At 38.3% G+C, this 21273-nt stretch overlaps 1 protein-coding gene across 3 annotated transcripts in view; it reads right to left on the bottom strand.

Annotated features, from left to right (window-relative positions):
• The window catches only part of LOC306865286 (dihydropyrimidine dehydrogenase [NADP(+)]-like), a 189160-nt gene that overhangs the window by 79400 nt on the left and 88487 nt on the right, over window positions 1–21273 (bottom strand). For all 3 annotated transcript variants that reach the window (XM_079409817.1, XM_079409819.1, XM_079409818.1), the window contains one exon: window positions 15588–15803. In XM_079409817.1, coding sequence (XP_079265943.1) covers window positions 15588–15803 — 216 coding nt within the window. The remainder of the gene's footprint in view (window positions 1–15587; window positions 15804–21273) is intronic.

The following is a 21273-nucleotide window of genomic DNA, read 5'->3' as shown; positions in this document are numbered from 1 at the left end:
CTTGGTCCCATATCGCCATCGACTTCGTAACCAACCTACCCGACACCAATCACTTCACCACCATACTCACAGTTATCGACCGCTTCTCCAAGGCCTGCCGACTTATTCCCTTCACTAAATTACACACAGCATTCAAGACGGCTGAAGCCCTAATACAACAGGTATTCAGGTTTTATGGCCTCCCAGAGGACATCGTCTCCGTTTGGGGACCACAGTTTACATCACGAGTCTGGAAGGCTTTCTGTCAACAGCTAAACGTCAATGTCAGTCTCAGTTCAGGATACCATCCTGAATCCAATGGCCAGGTTGAGAGACTAAACCAAGAACTCACCCGCTTCCTCCACTCCTACTGTCACAACAACCAGAATGACTGGCGCCGGTATCTGATCTTACCTCTGATCGGTAACTGGACTTACCCCCTTCCAATGTGTTCTAGGATTCAAACCTCCAATGTTCCCCTGGTCAGGTGAACCCTCAGAGCTTCCAGCTGTCAACGACTGGCTAAGACGGAGTGAGGAGACATGGAACGCAGCCCACGTACATCTACATGGGCAGTTCGGAGAGTGAAGGAACAGGCTGATCGTCGCCGCAGTGGAGGACAAAGTTTTACCCCTGGTCAGTGGGTATGGCTCTCATCCAGAGACCTTCAGCTCCGCCGTCCCTGCAAGGAACTCAACCCTAGGTATGTGGGGCCGTTTAAAATCATTAGACAAATCACCCCAGTTTCATATCGTTTAGCACTACCTGCAAATTACCATATCTCACCCACTTTTCATGTTTCTCTGCTCAAGCCCGCCATTGGTTCGAGAGGAGAGAGGGACCAGGATGAGGCCGCCGCAGAGAGTACCCCTCCCATAGTCGTAGATGGCGAGGAGGCCTATCAGGTGCGAGAGATGCTAGATTCACGATGCTGAGGCAGGGTCCTCCAATACCTCATTGACTGGGAAGGGAATGGTCCCAAGGAACGGTCCTGGGTAAACTCCCAGGACATCTTGGATCCCAACCTCACCACCGAGTTTCATCAGAACCACCCTAACATACCAGCACCAAGCCCCCGTGGAAGACCTCGGCATCCATATCGTTCTCTCTTTGGGAGCCGCTCGCAGGGAGGGGGCTCTATCACGAATCAGGCCTCTGTGGCTCTCTCCGATCACCACCAGAGGGCACCCTCACCCGAGTACTAGCTCTCCACGTGCCTAGGACTGATTACCGCCAGGTGTTTCTCATTACCCCAGCTACTTAAGCCACACTCTCACTTCACCCCATTGCGAAGTCTTGTTTAGCCCTGTCTGACATTTCTGAGCGGTTTCCCTGATTGTTTATTCTGTGTATGATCCTGGACTGCCTTGACCCTTGTGATTCTCTGCTGCCTGCCCCTTTGTTGTTTGATCTGTTCCTGACCTGTTCCCAGCCTGCTGCCTGCCCTGACCCTAGCCTGGTAACTCTTATGATTCTGGTTCTTTGTGATATTCCTGACGCTGTTGATCGACCACTGCCTGCTGTTGACTTTGATCTTAATAAACACTGCAAATGGATCCGACCGCTTCTGACTCCTCATTACAGCATGATATTATACTATATATTTTATTCCTATTCACTAATTACATTTTTAAAGGTTATCAATTTCTTAAAATCTCACTTCAGTGTTATATATTATATTATTCGTTTAATTCATATTAAATAGTTCATTTTATTATAATTTTTTTTTTTAAATCTTAAAATCTCAAGGGTACTTCAAGTAGATGATGCCGTTCATATGAGTTCTGTTTGCAGAAAAGTTTGGAAACCTTTCCCATTGGTTATAATCCTAATGCTATAGATGTTTAAGATAATGAATCAAAGCCATTGCTGAGACCCTCAATCCAATAACAATTATGTCCAAGTGAATGTTTATCCCTATCGCTGAGGGTGACAAATATATTGCGTGGTCTAATTTCAGACTTGTTTGTTAGCCTGTGTTGATTCGGCGTTCAAGGAGGGAAGCCATGGGCCAGTGCTTGTGACTTCCCTTTGCACCTAGAAAAGTAATTGGTGAAAAGAACTAATAACCAAGCTGACAGACAATATCCCTGTTCATTTATCAAACAGGGTTAATATCCTCCGTTCTGACTTTAATTTATTAAGTCTCTTTCAGGGGAACTGATCTCACCCACTTCTCCGGATTGCAATCATGTTCAGCAGCGGTCTACGCAACATTTCTCCAATAGTAGCTTTTGGTTTGCCGTTTTATTTTTTTCTGTATATATGTGTAGTTAGACACTGGATTTATGTGTCTTTTTTCTTTTCTTTTCTTTGAAAGATATTGTGTCCAAAAGCATGTGCTATGAAGTCAGTGGGTTTATCGACTGCATGAGATTCAAATCAATTGGTTTTTTTTTTTAAATCATTCATTTTCCATGATTCAGTGAATGTCATGCCTGTCTCTATTCCAGAATTGTTCCTCTGTCTTATTTTAAGCAGCATGAGGCCTTGAAACTTAAAGAGCTTTTTTTTATTATTTTTTTTACTGGAGATGAATTCTATTCACACAAGTTAGTGGAATGAAAGGCAGATGCGTGGTATTGTGCCTCTGAGTCCTTTCACTGAAGGAAAGAAAGTTGTCACATGGTTTATCAAGGCTCTGCGAGTGCAGATGTGTCCCTGGGACGTTGTAATGGATTCAAGGTTGCTTCGATTTTAAGTGACAGCCATGGAGAGAGGATTACAGCAGCCGCGGAGATCATTGTCCGAAATCTCAGCAGACATCAATTCTTGTACATTCAACACATACAGAAACACACATCAAACATCCATGTATGCATTTTCAAATACGGCTGAGCTAGTTGAATGCACTCCTTTGAGTTTAGAATCGAAATTCCTAGACTTCAGGACGATGAGTTGATGTTTAAAGGCACGATTTGCGTAAAACTGAAACATACTCTCCGTTATGTCACTTGTTGTTTCCATAGAACACAGAAGAAGTTTGAATGAGGAATGTTCAGGCTGCTCTTTTACATAGAATGAAAGTGGATGGGGACTAGAGCTGATATACTCAAAGAAAGACTATAAAATCATTCCATAAAATTACTTGTATGCTGTTTTTTACATTTTCTAATGTCTAATGATATTTCTATGGGGTGAACTATCCCTTTAAGAGGGTCTGAAAGCACACATTTCTCACATTTACATACAAGTACAACACATACACACACAAATATAAATATATATATATATATATATATATATATATATAGTATACTTGTATGTACATTGCATACATATGTGTTGTATCGTCTCACATTTACATACAAGTACAACACACATATATATAAATATATAGCAACACTCACACTCACACACACAAACATACACATGCTCTTAAAGAGATGTTCCTTACATTTACGCACAAGAACAATACATTTTCAAGGGATAGTTCACCCAAAAATAAAAATAATCATCATTTACTCATTCATGTCATTCCAAACCTGAATTATATTCCATCTTCTGAGGAACAGAACAAACATACATATTAAAAAACAAAACAAAAAACGTGTTATTTCAATATTGTATGGACCCCACTGGCTTTCAAAATCTTCTTTTGTGTTCCACAGAAGAAACTCATACAGGTTTGAAACAACATGAGGCTGAGTGAATGAATGGTATATGAATGTTCATTTTTGGGTGAACTATCCCTGGTGAACATGATGGCTGGTACACCAGAACTGCACCTTCACGCTCTCTCTTTCTCTAACAATATTTTTCTGTTTTTTCTGGTGTTCTGTGTCAGTTCGCCTGGGTACACAGGAGAAGCGAACAAGCCGTGGTTTGATTTTTCTGTCATGGCTGTTTATAATGATTAATGCCCCGACTTGGGGCCACTCAGTGTAATTATGGCTCTTCAAGATTGTATTATTTTATTTGTCTGCTCTCCATCCTGCAGTGACTCTAAGGGCCCCACAGAAATCAGATACAGGACCAGAGCAAATGTCATCCGCAAAAGCATGCACCTTTTCTGTTTTGGAGTCATTTTTAATAGATATTTTCTTTGGGTAGCGAAGATGTGAATCTCTTAACTTCCCCTGTTGAATCACTTTTTTTAATTCTTTATGCTGAATAGCAATTATCCATCATGTTTTTAACATCTATACATTATAACAAGAAATATGCACATTCTGTAGTCATTTTGCAGTGTGATGTTCATTGTTATTCTTTATGTTTGTATGAGTGTGGTTCTTGCATACTATAGTTATACAAATGCAGTGAGAGGAGACTAATCTCACAGATCAATTCTGGTGATGCAGGCTGTCTGGAAAGCAGGTACGATCCATGCAGAATGCTGAGCGTTTCACCCAAATGAGTCTATAATGCATTTAACAAGCAAGACTGATGGTGTAATTTGCATTAGAGTAAGGCTTTGTGTTTTGTGTCAAAGGAAGGCTGGCACAACTAGTACAGGTGTTTTATGTAAAATGCATCGACTTAATGACCTGACTCCTATTATTGAGACAATACGGTGGGACCACAATGGAAATCTGGCTTTCAAAGTAGTCTAATATAAACCTGGAAATAAAGTTTTTAGATTTTTTTTCCATTCTAAAAATACAAGATATTTCTTGTAATTATTTCCTATTCCTATTCTAATCAGAGAGTTCAAATAAGCAATTTTGTCAAATTCAGCATCAGCTTTTATGCAATTTGAAGTTTTCTTTTGCAGTTCATGCAGCTGGAGACATACGCATTGTCTAAAATTTGTAATGTTTTTGAAAAAAGTGTCTTATGCTCACCAAGCCTGAAATTATTTGATGAAAAATACAATATTGTGAAATATTATAATAATTTCAAATAACTGTTTTCTATTTAAATATTTTAAATTTATTTCTGTGATGCTGAATTTTTATCAGTCGTTACTCCAGCCTTTAGTGTCACATGATCCTTCAGAAATCATTCTAATATGCTGATTTGAAGAAGAACAATTTCTTCTTATTATTGATGTTGAAAACAGTTGAACTGCTAAACATTTTAACTGTGTTGTAAACTGATACTTTGTATGATTATTTTAAGAATGGAATGTTCAAAGAACAGCATAATATAACTTGAATTTACTGTCAGCATTCATAAATTCAATGCATAAAATTGCTAAATAATTGCTGAATAAAATTATTAAAACATTTTAATAACTTTTAAAAATGCAATTATTATTGAATCATATAATATAATATAATATGCCTTTGACATTTTAAGAAATTGTTATCAATTTTAAAACATTAATTTGTAGAATGAAAAGCACTGTTAATTATGATTTTAGTTAATAATAAAAAAATTAAAGAATAATATATTATAATTTAATTTAACAAGAAACAATTGTTTTAAATCTACAAGTAAACTCATCAAATCATCCGACAACAGAGATAAAAAAAAAAAAAAAAAAAAAAAAAAAAACTTTCTAAAGCGAATAGGTCAAATACACAATACAATTTCACTTTTGTTTATGGCCTAGCAGTCAAATTCATGCTCTAACTACAATTTCAATCTCTATTTTATTAAAAGCAGCAAAAACGAATCTGTAAATGCGACAGAGGCTTTTAGAGGCTCATCATCTGATGTCTGCTTTGAGTACTGGATGAAACAACTAGACAGTATGCACACACGACCCAATAAACACATACTGTGTGCTTAATAAAAGTATATGAAGCAGTTAAAATTGCTGACATAAAGATTTAGTAGGCTGCACTTCAGATAGACCAGAAAGCAGAGCGGATGGCTCATTGATCATCAGCAGTCACTGACGGAAACATGAAAACACAGGAAGCAACACTCATCCAGCCCAGTGTCATGCTTTATAGGGAGCAAAGCGCAAAGACAGGATGAGTTTGATCAAATTAGCAGACTAAAGAGATCTGCGAGGCACAACTTATTTGCCCTTTCAGCCATGCAAAAGGTAGTGAGGGGCGCTTTGATCTCCCAATTAAACAGGTATATTTATAAATGTAAACTTGTAGATATAGCTAATGAGCCTGGGTGATTGGACTTTTTTTTTTTTGATTGGACGCGACGAAGCCCCCGATCGGCACCACCTCAGCTAATTTGCTTGATAAATAAACACTGGACTGTGACTGTTGTTCTACATGTCAGTTCTGTCTTGCTATTGTTCTATTGTGTTTTGCTTTTTTTATGGAAACTAAGTAGTAAATAAACTTGCAGTTGACGCTTGCACTTCTCGGTTCATAATTTATTCAAATTAAACTGAAGGAACACAAAAGATACGTGTTCAAAACATGACTGTTTACAGTTGTTGTTTTTTTCCCCCTTTTCAGTCCTTTTTTTTTTTTTTTAACTCTCCTTTTTGAGAGAACACATTGGTCTATGACTTGTAGGAAGAGATAAATGTGATTCTTTGTCCATTCGTTCTATAGATGTGGCAGTTATGCCGAGGTTACGGAAGCCATGCAGTCTTTGTCTAAAAGTTGAGGATTTCACCTTTGACATTTGCTGAATTGATCTGCTGGCAGTATTCACTGCATCTTGGCTGACTTGAAGAAGCAGTGATTGAACAGTGACTGTGTCCCTATCTCCGTCTGTATTGATTAGATGACAGGACAGATTGAGGGAATCGCCTTGTCGTGTATCATATCTCTTCGTTTCAGGGGGCTCTTATCAGGATAACCCCCAACAAAATACCAGCGACGAGACGGCACAGTTACACATGCAACATGATTCTTGATCTGCACTCGTTCATCAGATTCTATAAACGAATAAAACTGACAGTAGAAAAAAAAATGCATAAATCAGAGTTGTGCTCCAGCAGTAATGCACATTCTCGATACGTCTAGTGCCTAACTGTGTCTAGATTATACTTTGTGAATGAAGATTTGTAAGTGAATGCATGAAAAGTAATTACTAGGGATGTGACAAGATCTCGTGGCACGAGATCTCGCGAGATCAGATGTGTCTCGTGAGATCCGACTGGTCTCGCGAGAACGTGAAAATATCCTCGCAAAACATTTTGCAGTGTTTACATTAGAGCTGCACTATTAAAAAAATTGCGATCTTGCTTCAGACACCCACGCGATCTTATTCCTGAATGACAACGATGCAGCTATGTCTATTACGACTGTTTAACATCGCGAGTGTCAGTGGATCGAGAGAAGCATGTTTTGTCGCTGCCCATGTTAATGACTCAGAGGGTCGGCCATCATCACGCTTCCGATGTGAATGCTGTTCTTCACTGATATGGGTGGCGACAAAACATGCGCTGCTCATACCAACAACTCCACTAACACCTGTTTCACATCGTAAGCGTCTTAAAGACATTCTGCTGATCCAGAAAGAGCAACACAAACAGTCTTTTCAACCACACATCATTATTTCTGTGTTACAGACATTTAAATAACAGAAGTAGGCCTCCTGGGATAAAAGTTTATAGTTTGGGTATAAACGCTTGTTGTCTACAGTAGCGATCAAAACGAAAGTATCTTAACACTTGTATTGTGACCCTTATCATCTTCTGCTAGGAGGTGGCGACAACCCGTTTAAAAAATGTATTTGACATTGAATCATTCTTTCAGGAGATTTCAATAGTGAAAGGAGTCTTTATTAACTGAGACACTGACTCCTTCATTTAATTTTTATGTTATTTTGTTCAAATGAATGTATATTTTTAAAAGACTTAAGCAATGAACATTTTGTCAGAACCACTAGTAAATTAGGTTATTTTCTTTAGTTATCTAATATATATATATTTTTTTTCATAATCATTATCTGCAGTTTATTTTAAAAATTGTGATTCTCAATTTATCCAGAATCGTGCAGCTCTAGTTTACATGTTGTTTATTACTGCATATAATTCATTAAAATAGAAGTTTAATTTCATAAAGTACAGATTGATTTCAAAATGCACCTACATTTTTTTTGTTTTTTTGCATTTTGTGTTTTTCATTTGAATAACAGACTATTTTTCCCGATATATTTCATCATTGAGGATTTAAAAAAAAAAAAAAAAAAAGTCTAAAAATCTCGTCTCGTCTCGTTCTCATGAACCCAAAAATAAATCTGCATTATTAATCTTTGATCTTTTATTTTTTAAAAATCACAAAAATCTAAGCTTTCATTGGAGAATAAGAATTTAAAATGGGAGGAAATATCATTATGAAATAATTTTTTTTTTCCTCAAATATATGTTGGACACAATTACTGGTACCCCTAGAAATATATCTGAAAGTAAAATATATCTGAAATATATGCCCACTCATATTCACAATTTTGAGCACACCAGCGTGATCATGAACATGAAATTATCCAGCCATGGCTTCCTGTTTCACAGAAATATAAATAGGAAGGAAAACAAAACAAAGGCCAAATTCCAAACTAATCAACCATCACAATGAGAAAAACCAAAGAATATATTTCTAATAAGCTTCTGTCTTCTGTTGTGTAATATTCATGCAAAATTTTGCACAGAGCCGCTACCTGTGCTCATAAATTTACCCAACCAATTGTGTATTATTATCGTGGCCACGAAATAAACAGAACTGTTAAGATATACTGATTTTATATATTTATATTTATATTTAGATCTTCCAACCGGACAATAATCCAAAAACAAACCTCAAAAACAACACAAAAATGGGTCACTGAGCACAAAACCAAGCTTCTGCTATGGCCATTTCAGTTTCCTTACCTGCACCCTATAGAAAAGGAGTGGGGTGAACTGAAGAGGAGAAGCACCAACATGTAGCTGGGAACCTGACGGATCTGGAGAGATTCTGGATGAAGGAATGGTCTCTGATCTCTTGTCAGGTGTTCTCTAACCTCATCAGGCATTATAGGAGAAAACTCCTATACTATTTTGGCAAATGGATGTTTCAAAAAGTATTGAATAAAAGGGTACCGTTAACTGTGTCCAATGTGTATTAGAGAAAAACATTTATTTCATAATGATATTTCCCCCCATTTTAAATTTTCATTCTCCAATGAAAAGGTTAGAATTTTGTGATTTTTTAAAATAATAGCTCAAAAGGATTAACAATGCAGATTTATTTCCACAGCCTTCTTTGATTATATTTACCAAGGGTACCAACAATTCTGACCACATGTTTGTGCGTGTATATATATATATTTATATAATCATTACTATAATCATTAAATAATGCTGTAATAATAAGAATGGAAAGTTTAATGAAAAAAAAACAACAACATGTAAATGAATTACAGAATGTCCTAATACATGGTTTGTCAATGCCATGGCCAATGTCACAAGTTTGCTTTGATAGTGACCTAGAATTAGTGCTAATATCTTAAATACATATTTTTGTCTTCACTTTATAACTAAAAATTTGTTTCCAAACTCAACAAAAAAAAACACAACTCAGATTTTGGCTCCCACTATAAAACCCAAAAGCTGGTGTAAAAGCAGCAGGCCTAGGATTCTGTAAGATGAGAAAAAGGAGGAGAAACTGGTTTTGAGGAGTCTGGTTGAGTGCAATGCTTTTGGCTGTCACAGCATCGCTGGCAACACGAGGGGGGTTGTGGCTCAGGCCCCTACACAAATGACAAGTGGCGCTGTTTGCCGCAAACCCCCGATTCTGTCAGTCTTTACTTCTATCGCCTCTCAGTGTCATGTTAACCGCCAGTCACTGCCAGTGCGCCAATTACACAGCCAGGTTCCCGGGCATGCCACACACTCTCTCGCTTTCTCTCGGTTAATAAAAAAAAAAGGAGAACGAGAGAGAGCGACTTCCACAAGACTTGCTGTGCAAGCTTACCCTAATTAACCATCAGCTTAATTAGACAATTTACTGTGTAATTAGCAGGCAATTAGTCAACACCTCTCAGATCGTAGTGACTGCTTTGACAGACCCACTTTTCCAACGCTTATTCCGGAGTCGAAAAGCACCTTAGTTGTTTATTTTCTCATCCCCTCCCCTAATGCGCGCCAACTGCACGGAGGCACAGCGTAATCATGGCTGATGAGACAGGTACGACGAAAGACACATGTTAGTTAAGCGGGAGGTAGGTGCGAGATGGGGACGGTCTGTCCCCCGTCACCACAGACGGCTCCTCTGCATTACAAACGCTTCTTCACGATGTTTTCCCTAAGGGGAGAACGAGAGAAGCTTCGTCAACGATCTGTGATTAAACAGGGGGCGTGAGGACAATAATGATAGATTTTAGAAAGCAATCATGAGGTAGTTCTCGGTCAAAAACATCTCGTCAACAAACACTTTAGCTAAACCACTAGTACACAGAACGTTATTAAACAGCATTGTGTCTCAAAGAAAGCAGATATTATGAAGCCTGATCTAGATTTTTTGTTTCTTGAGCATTATTACTGTACATGGTTGATAGAGAGCTCTGAGTGGTTTCTAAGTGTTGCTATAGTCCTTGGTTGTTATAAAGATGTGAATAAAAAAAAGAACACCTTTGTCTCTAGATACAGGCCAGATCCCATCTTAAGTCTTATGTTTTTCACCCATTTTATAATTTGTTTTTAAATTGTTTATCTGTTGGCATATCACATATGGCAATAGACCAATATATCGGCCGATATTTGACAGTTATCATATTATCAGCATCAACCCTGCTAAATAGAAGACATTTGTAATTCTGCCTTGTGACTGTGTAAATTATGTGTTCAACAGTTTTCAACATCTTAGTATCACTGAGATACTATAGTTTTTAATAATATTTTGAATGTTTTTTCATTTTCCATTTTCATTTTAGCTCAAGTTTTAGTAATTTTGTTGTTTTTGTCATTTTTAGTAGTTTTTATTTATTTTATAAATATTTATATAGTCTATAAATTTTTATTTCAGTTTTAATTTTAGTTCAAATTTACACACACACAAACATATGTGTGTGTGTAATTATTTGTTTTATTTCAGTTTTATTATAAAGCTTATTTTATTTCAAGTAATGTTTTCATGGTTTTAGTTTTATTTAACTACAATAACACTCGTTTTCATATTTCAAAAATAAAATAAAGATAAATTATTTTACTGTCTGCCAAATGAAAAATCATGTCATATCACTCATGGTAACAGATCAATATATGCTATTGGCCCATATTGATCGTTTTGAGGTTATCTGCATTAATTGTAGCAATTAAAAGAAAATTGCCATTTTGTCTAGTAACTACAAATTTTAATTTTTTAAGGTTTACTTACAAAGAAAAAAAAACATTTGTGTACATCTCATTTGCCAAGTTAATGTATAAAATGACATTGTCAGCAATATATGACCATCATGCACTCTAGATATCGGTGTCAGCTTTAGCAAATACCAATAATTAGGTTTGTTAAGTGTGTGTAGGGTCCTTCAATAGAGTTGTGCTAGCTAGTCTCTCTCTCTCTCTCTCTCTCTCTTCACAGCAGGCCAGCATGCAGCTATGGGAGGCTATCCATCTCTCCGCTTTAACTCTGTCACAGAGCTGGAAGTGCAGAAATGGCTGTGTCACTTCCAAATACTCTCAAGGGGCCCCATCCCAGAATTCTCTCCTGCTGGTGTGAAATGGAAATGAGCCTGAATACAGTGCATGCTGGGTTGTGTCAATCTCCAGCTACAGCGAGCACTCTAAAGGAACAGAAACAGCTCTCCTTAGTACTAGTGAAGAAAAATTAATAGACGTGCTTTTCTTTTTTCTTCATTTAACACATGCATTTGAAGCTTTCTGGGTTTAATCAAGCCAAAAAAAGGTAAATGAGTCAAATTGAGTCTTTTACTAAAATAAAAAAAGTAAACAAATAAAATAATTATATTTGTTTTAAATAAATGTGTATATATATATATATATATATATATATATATATATATATATATATATATATATATTCTGTTCAATAGATTTCTAAGATACTATTTTTGCATGGCAGATCCATATATATATATAAAAAAAAAACTTAATGTACATAAATAAAAATCAATGCCATTTCACAGCAGACTGAGCCTAAGCTGTTAGATACAAGCTTGATGAGAATAAAACCGACAGAATATCTCATTATCCCACCCTGAGACCTGTAGCCCTTTAGCGCATGAAACGCTCATTTACAGGGTTACACATTACCGGCGCCACCTATTACACACTCAAACCGTAAGAGGGGGTGTACGTGAGTATTGTGAGTGCGCATGTGAGGTTCACGACCTTTAATCTTTCCGTTCTTGATAAAAATGCTGCAGTTGATTAAATCCTGGTTGCTAATTAGCAGAGATACACATAAAGCCATGCAGAAGATGCAGAGAGAGAAAGTGACAATAGTGTGCGGTGGGGTGATGGGACACATCACACTTCATCTGTGTTACCATGGAGCTTCATCCAACATTTCTCATTAAATTAAAAACCTCCATCTGAGACGTACAGTAAACGTGTGTGTATGTGCCATTTCTTTTGTTTCAACTGCGGTTAAAAAGTTGAGAATCCGTCTTAATACGTCTTTATATTTAGTTCATTCATATTTGCCCACTAAATCCTCCTACGCCGAGGTAAGAAGGCACGTTCAAGAATAGACTGATGTGCGGAGAAAGTTTCATAAGATAAAGTTAAAGACTTTAAGAGCTTTCCGTGGTGGGCGGAAGTCTGGCGGGTCAGCAGCAATCATTCCTCATTCTTACGGGTTAAAGGAATCTCACGTGAAAGAACTATTAGTGCACAAGTATAAAAGCCAACGGCTAAAACTAGCACCTACGGGCCCCTTCTGGGGTGCTGATTGGCGGCAAACTGGCGCATTTGCCATTAATCAGGTTAGCTCCAATTACAGGTGTGATTTAACCAGACTTGACCAGTCAAAAAGTTAATTGGGCTCAGTTGCCTTCGGATCTCGGCCTCGGCCCTGGAGGCCTACGAATCCGTAATTAGTCCGAAACGGGCCAAATGTATCAATCACATATCTAACAATCCTGTAATTGGTGTGATGCTTTAAAAAAAAAACCCTGTCATTTGTGAAAAATGGATGTAAGGCCAGTGGGTTATTTGGAAGACGGCGTCCTTCGGCCTCTTTTTCAAAGGAGTAGCAAGAAAACAACACGTTTTCGTATGCTATACAGTTCATTAATCCTAATTAACGATCACAGAGCTTTGTTAGGCAGTTCTCCACCAGTCTAGCAAGCAACCGAGCTAATTAGCGATGCCGAGCACAAACGACGAGAACCAGAAGCGTGGAGATTCTCATATTCGTAGACAATCCTCTAAGCATTTCAAATTCTATCAATGGCACACGGCGGTAACGTTGCGATAGGGGGGCGGCCATGAAAAAAAAAAAACACAGGATATTAAAAAAAAGAGAAATCCCCTGTGTTTAAGGTGGGTGATAGCGGCGTAGCGGCTGTTCATTCATATTGACATTAAGAACTTTATCTTTTTTCCCCAAAGAAAAGCCTCCTTACAATCTCTCCCACTGAGCACACAATAAAGAATAATATGATTTCTGTTTACCGAGATATCAGGTGGTATTTCGGCATATGCTGGCGGGCAATAGATGCAACAGTATATTACAGCCCAATCTGGCATCTACAAATGTCAAGAGTAAAGCAGGACTCGAGAGAGAAGGGGGCGGGGGAACAAAAAAAACATCCACTTGAGCTACGAAGTCTGCACTGACAACTTCGCGGGCGACCATCAGTCGTCCACTTCCTCTTTTAGTCAGAGAGAGAAGATAATGCGATCTTAAGCTAAACATCCAGATGGTGCACCGAGCTCCCAAGGTAAACCGGGTGCAATTTCCAGCCTCCATTGTAACGTTCCTCGCCACCTCTTCCCTCCCACCACTGTTTGTCTCTGGAAATAAAAAGCTGACCTTTTCCGAAGGGATGGTGTGCAGTTTATAAAAGCAGAAATGGAGGCAGGTGACAGGCGTCTATAAAACAGGAACAGCTACATCACTCACTCACACATCAGAGCAGGAGAAACATCATTTACACACTTCACATGCTGTCCCTCACCATCTGAAATCAGCCGAGTGCCGAGGACCATGGGTCAGAATAAACAATTTGACTCGATCTTTCCCGCTCCACCTCCTGTCAGTAGCATATAGAACTCTACAGCAATGTCTATCACAAGTTTGAGCGCTTGTCTTTTGGTTTTAATCTTGGGTTTTTAGTTAGGTATTTATTTTCGTTTAATATCCCCAGTGCTTCTAATGAGTGGAAAGCAGCCAACAGAATAAACATATGTTCCTGATTAATATTGACATTGCTAAAAAAGAGAGGGTATTTCAAGTTAATAAAACTGTGTTTTTGAATTGTAACGGTGTTATTTTTGGATTCTTTAACATTGAAAATGAATCATTAAAACTATTTGAGAGCATGTTCGTTTTAGCGACAACATTTATGATCATAACAAATCATAATCACACTTAAATAGCTTTAAGCACAGAATAAAGAGGAGGTGAAAATAACATCTGTCACTGTGTCATATCACCTTTTTCTAGATAGATTCATCTGTTAATTAATTTGGATAAAAGTCTCATAAAAATACACTGTAATTGTTACCTGAGATACTAGATGAAACACGAAGGAAAGAAAGAACACAAATGAGAGCTCTCATGACAAAGGTTATTAAATGGAGAGCAAATGCTTTTATCGTGCTTCTCGTGTATCTCCACTAACGTTTCAGAAGAGATCTCAAATCAATGCTCAGATTTGTTAGGACATCACAATATGATATCAAAACAATTTCAATATGAAATTGAACATTTCATATCAAATTCTTTAAGACCAAACGATCTGATCTGCTAGTTTACATTAGAGCAAAACTGACCCTATTTACTATTAATATTTCAGATAACAAAACTAATATGGGGGGGATTCAAATAGGGAATGCTGTTTCATGTTTAATGTTACAGATCAATGTTCTTATTGTACGTCAACAATTACTTGATAGGTGATTATAATTAGGAATTTGAGGAGAAACACTGGAGACATAGATAAACATAAATGAAACACAATTAAATCTCCAAAGCCAGGTATTTTCACATCAGTGTTATTATTGTTAACTAAAAATGAAATAATTAAAATTTGTTTTCATTGACTGAAATAAAGCCTAAATAAAATAAAATAAAAATATTAGATGAAACTATTAAACTTATAAAATAAATAAACTTTATTAAATAAATAAACAAACAAACAAATAAATGAATAAATAAAGTTGAATTTACTAAAATTACTAAAACTAAGCATCTAAAATAATAATAAAAAACTAAAACTAAATCATATTTTACATTTCAAATGAAAACTGAAAATAGAAACCTAAAATGAATAAATACTATAATACTATATAAATAATATTAAAATAACTAAAATCTGGGGTCTAAGGGCCCTCAGAAAGCTTTAAAGTGCTAGGGGGTCCACATTAAAATTTAAAATAAAATAATTATGTTTAACATTAATGATTATGTTTGATATTACAATTATTTAAACATTTCTCATTGGTGTCCAGAATATTAATATGAAAAGTTCCATACCAACATGAGGATTGTTAAATTTGGGGTCCTTGGCAAAAAAGAAAAGAAACAAAACATCCTCTGAGCAATAAAAATTTTTTCTCTACGGCTCTTTTGAAATTATAAAATGAAACACACTATAGTTGTGAATGCATTATAAGCGCTGTTCTTTCGTACTACCTTGTCCAACGAGAAGGTTTTGGTGAGTGCGAAACCCCAACCCTGCTCGAAGGCCCTGCGGATCATGGCGCCGCTGGTGGTGGGTGGAGCGCTGGCCAGCCCAAACGGGTTGGGGAACGTGATGCTGCACATCTTCACGCTGATATCCACGGTGTCTATGGGTGAGTAGAAGAGGGGCAGCTGGGGTGGGCCCCTCACCGTCTGCCCAAAGATGGACTGTAACGACAAACAATCACAGGACACGTGTAAGACTTCATCGACGGTATTTTCTACTTTGTGAGAGGGAATGTTGGCAGCATTCAGACAGAGAAAGCTCACGGTCGCTCTGAATGCAGGTTTGTGAAGGTTACTCCGCTTTTGCGGGCCGCTACACATGTGCGTTTAAGGCTACAATGGCGCAGCTGATTGGTTTGAGATAGCGGAGTGTGTTTGTGCGAAACCCAGCAGCATTGTTTATCTCTTCACATCGTGGCACAAAAGCAGCAAATAGCAGTCATACATCAGCTTTCTCTCTAATGAGCCTCACGTTTATCAAACACGTATGATTGCCCTTGTGGTGATGTCACAGCCGCATAATGAACGAGGGGGTGTCAAGTGAAGAGAAAACGAGAGCAGGAACATGACAGCCCACATCCTCCACAGAGAGGCCTCCTCACTGCGAGAGAGAGGAAGCTAGCGAGAAAAACACCCGAGACAAACAACTAATGCCGAGGGACGTTCCTGAACCCACTCGGGCCCTGACGGATGTTGTAGTTGTCAAACACTTTGTACACCAGATAGATCTTTGGCAGATGATACGCTATTGATTTTTCTTTTTTCAGAAGCACTTGGGGTAATTAGCCGCTACGATTTAAGAACTACGTGATTATTTGAGGAATAGTTTGCACAACGAAAATTCTGTCATTGGTTACTCATCCTCATGTCGCTCCAAAGCTGTATGACTTTGATGTTTTTTTTCTGAGGAACACAAAAAGTGAAGTTCTGAGGAACTGCATTAGTCGCTTTTTTCTGTGCAATTACAATGAACTGGGAGCAAAGCTATCAAGATTCAAAAAGGGCCATAAAAATGTCCCAATCCATCTGACTTCTAAACAGGACAGGCTTGTGACATCGATATTCACTGACAGTCTTTGGATCACCGAATCAGTGAGTTGAACTCAAGAACCTGATCAGTCTGATTCATCAATGAATCATTCAGAACTGTTCTGAGAAATGAATCAAATGATTCACTAAAAAGATCTGAGTCTAAAGAAAGGTTCACTCAAAAATCACTACTTGATGATTCTCATGAACCAATTGAAATTTTCAGTGAATCACAACATATATTTCAATCTGTCTGTCACACAAAGCTATTGTATGACTTTAGAAGACGTGGAATATGGCACATGAGATGTGTGAATAACTTTGATAATACTCTATATTGGTAGTGTTTTTATAGTGCTGTCAAATCAATTAATCGGGATTAAACGCATCCAAAATAAACGTTTTTTTTATATAATATATGTGTAATGTGTATGTTTATATGTTTAAATATACATACATGTATATACTTAAGAACATGTAATATATATTTATATTCATATATAAATATGAATATATACATGTAAATATTTCTCAATGTATTTGTATGTATACATATACAGTAAATACACACAGTACACATACATATATTATGTAAACACAATTTTATTTTGGAATGCGATTAATTGCAATTATTCGATTTGACAGCACTAGTTTTTTTTTTTTTTTTTTTTTTGCAGTTTCAACTTCAAACTTCACTTTTTATTACACTAAATATATATGACTTTGATATGCCTTTTGTGTTCCACATTAGAAAAAAAAAATCGTAGATCATTTCATTCTTGGGTGAGCTAAGCTGCTTTAAGATGAAACCAAAAATCCCCAATTGATTACACTGATATTAAGGTCATATTTCAAAATGTTTTCAAATCTATTTTTTTTTACTGAACATTGAGTGCAATAGACAGGTTCCAGAAGTAATTTTCTCTGTAGGGGAACTGATTTTTGACGAGAACTTACAAACCTTTAAAGACAGACCTACTGTGAGATATGAGGTTGTTGAAGCCATCAGCCCGAATTATTACTACTTATTTTAAATAATCGTGTTTAACAGCAGAATTTCAGGCGAAAAAAACTACTCAAATGACCCATAATTATGCAAAGAAATCTGCACCAGAAATAAAAAAAACCTTGCCAAAAGAACACTTTAGTGCTGCTCACTCCCACGAAGCACTGTTTTTTTGGGGGGGTTTTTCCCTTCAAATCAAAGTTTGTAATGTTGTGATTCACCATGTTGCTGGTTGGTTTGGTTCATGGCTTATAAAGAAGACTTTCCCTAATTCCCTTTGAGAACAAATATGAAAACTTTTGTTGCACTCTATTGTGATTGTTCATGTATTCCTATTGTAGCATCTATTTGACCATGGACAGCCAGCAACAGCAAAGCAGAAGAACCTCTAAAAACTAAGCTCTATTTTTCTATTTGCAAGCATTCTTATTTCCTTCAGGAAACACAAATCTAGTTTATTTTATTGAAAAACGTAGGGAACATATATAAAAACACAAGTAATATTAAATGCTCAGGGACAAGTACATGAACACATCTTAGAGCTCTCAGGTGGGACTTCTTGTCGAGCTGATCTGAGAGCTGTTCTTACATTAGTCTTGCAACCTTTCTGCAAATGACTCTATTGGTTCCCTCAGCGGCGGTCCATTACCGTAAAAAACAACAACGCAATCTGTTGCCTTCCCTTGAAAACTACACATGGTCATTTCGTCAGAAAATAAACAGTTATCTCTGCTTTGCTCTGGCCACAGACATGGACAGACTATTAACCCCTCGCTGACCCACCACTGCTGGAGAAGAGCTGCACTTAACCATGAGATTCCCTCATATGGAGGTCAAATACCTTCAGGAGCTTCACCCCTTATGTCTCAAAGCACTCAACGGGACATTTACTTTGAATTTAATGCTATTATTGCAGAGGTCAAAAATTTTGGTCATATAAAACATGCTTTACACATAATGTTGAAAAGTCAAAAACAACATGAAATCGAAATGAACCATATTAACTCATTAAATTGTTGTCAATGGTCTTACATGAGAATGTGTGTTATTTTGGTGTCATTGTGATAATATAATATTAAGATTTGTTTATATATATATATATATTGTGACGAGTCGGCTGCCTCCCCCCTGTCCATCATCACCACCCCGTCCCGTATTCGCCGCCCTTCACCAGGCTCCCGACGGGAGTGGGTGTGTGAGAGAGGAGGGGCGCTGAACACGCAGGGCTGGCGGCGTGTGATGAGGCGCACCTGACGTGAATGGAGCCTCATCACCGCCGCCGTTTAAACGCCGAGCGCGCCTCCCCTCGGGAGACCGGTCTCTTCCCCGTGCATGCACGCTGGTGTCCTCGTGGGTCCAGGAAAGGGAGCGTAGAGGGAACTACCTGCCGCCGCCAGAGACGCGAGCGGCCGGACCCGCAGTCCGGCCGACACTGCACCCGCGATACGGCCGTCGGGCAAGGACGCCGGGCCGTGGAATCCCGTCGAGCACCCGGGGATGAAGGAGTTGGACGAAGCCGCCACAGAAGCCGCCGTCACCCGCGCCCCGGGACCTCCAGACGGGAGCGCGTGCGGCCGCCGGACTCCGCCCCTTACCTGGACCCTTCCCTCCTGAACACTGCCCTCCTTCACGAGCCCCGCAGCACAACGAGGACACCAGATCCCTGTTTATTTTGGACACTTTTCCCCCTTTGGACACTTTATTTTAAATATTGTTTAATAAAAACCTCTCCGAGGCTTGACGCCACGCCCACTGTGTCTGTCGTTGGCTCCTCCCGCCACAGTGGTGGAGAATGCGGGCAGGCGGAGCCTAGACAGCGCAGTTGGGCAACATCTGATGACGTCATCCCCTCTCGCTCGCAAGAAGCCGTAGAGCCCGTACGGGGACGGAGGAAGGACGGGGACAGCCTCCCAGCCACCAATGGGGTAAGTGACATTCTGTCTATTTGTCATCATTACCCCGTGGTTGGTTGAGGCTGTCAACTAAAACCCGCTTTCTCTGTCCCGGCTCCGGCGCGGTGCGAGAGGGAGCGTTGCCCGGAGAGGAATCCCTGCCCCGCCCACTCCGACCGCTGGAGCCTGGTTGAGGAAGGTAGCACTCCTGCGTGGGCAGCGACCCTCGGACGGGGATGTCGCTTGGGGGGGGGAATGTGACGAGTCGGCTGCCTCCCCCCTGTCCATCATCACCACCCCGTCCCGTATTCGCCGCCCTTCACCAGGCTATATATATATATATATAGTTTTTTATTCTTTCATTTTAACTTGACCTAATTTTCAGTAATTTTGTGTTTTCATCATTTGCACTACAAGTACATATACATATATATATATATACACACACACACACACACACACTAGTATGCACCAGGGTTATAACAGTTAACTAAAAACCATTCAAATTTATTTTCAGTCAATATATAAAAAATGTAAAACAAAAAATACTCACTTCAAATAACAAATACATTTTTTAATGGTTTTCATTTTAGTTTTAATTAACTAGAATAATGAATACCCCAGTGAATACTAGTGCTTACTGGAGTATGTTAATCTCAAGAAAAAAACTCCAGAAATGCTGAAATAAAAAAGCATAAAAGCATATAAATAAATAAATACATAAATAAATAAACATTATCAATAGTAAAATCAAACAAACAAAAAATTATACAAAACAAACACGAATAAACATTTTATTATTAAGTCACATTATTAAAGGGGTCATATGATGCTATTTTAAAGATCCTTATTTTGTGTATTTAGTGTAGCAGTATATGTTGACACGCTTTAATGTTAAAAAAACACATTATTTTTCAACTACTGTACATTATTGTAGTTCCTCTATGCCCCGCCTCTCTCAAACGCATTGTTTTCTACAAAGCCCCTTCTTCCAGCAAGCACAGTCTGCTCTGATTGGCCAACTGACCCAGTGCATTGTGATTGGCCCAACACCACAAGTGCGTCTCGGAAATGTAACGCCCCTTACCATAATCGCGAGCTTCAGCTTTCAAAGTAAACAGAGACAGTTAATAATGTCTTTAGTTTTACCATCAGTTCAAACCCGAAAGGGGAACAGAGTCACGTGACAGACACAGTGATGATGCTCGTATGTATTTGCAGTACATAAGCCTCGGTTAAGACCGAACACACACACACACGACGCATTACTCTACACTACGCAAAACTCCGCATTTGAACAGTCAATAGCAAATACTTAAACTAATAACAAAACATACTTACAGTCGCTGATTCAGAAGCGTCAGATTGTAATTTATTCAAAATTTTTTTAGAAATAGCCTTTGTGCACAGCCAGCCTAGTACTCTCCTAGGTTCACGAAACTGTTGTCCATAAAATGCGTTGCACAAATTCGAACATTTGGGTTGTGCTGTTCTGTTATAAACAAATCTTAACCAATGTTTCCTAATTGCATTTACTTTTGGAAGGCCAAATAAAGTGCTTTCGCATAGAAACACACAGCGTCTCCCTGACATGGCTGCATTACACTACTGCGGTTACTGAAACCACGCCTTCTTTCTTTGAGAGAAGATTTGGGCAGCATTACGTATTTCGTATTACATATTTCCACATCGTGACATAGACATG

This window comes from Barbus barbus, assembly GCF_936440315.1.
Source record: "Barbus barbus genome assembly, chromosome: 46".
Classification (NCBI taxonomy): Eukaryota; Metazoa; Chordata; class Actinopteri; order Cypriniformes; family Cyprinidae; genus Barbus; species Barbus barbus.
Note: the sequence above shows the minus strand (reverse complement) of the source record. Positions and strands in the feature narration are given on the sequence as shown.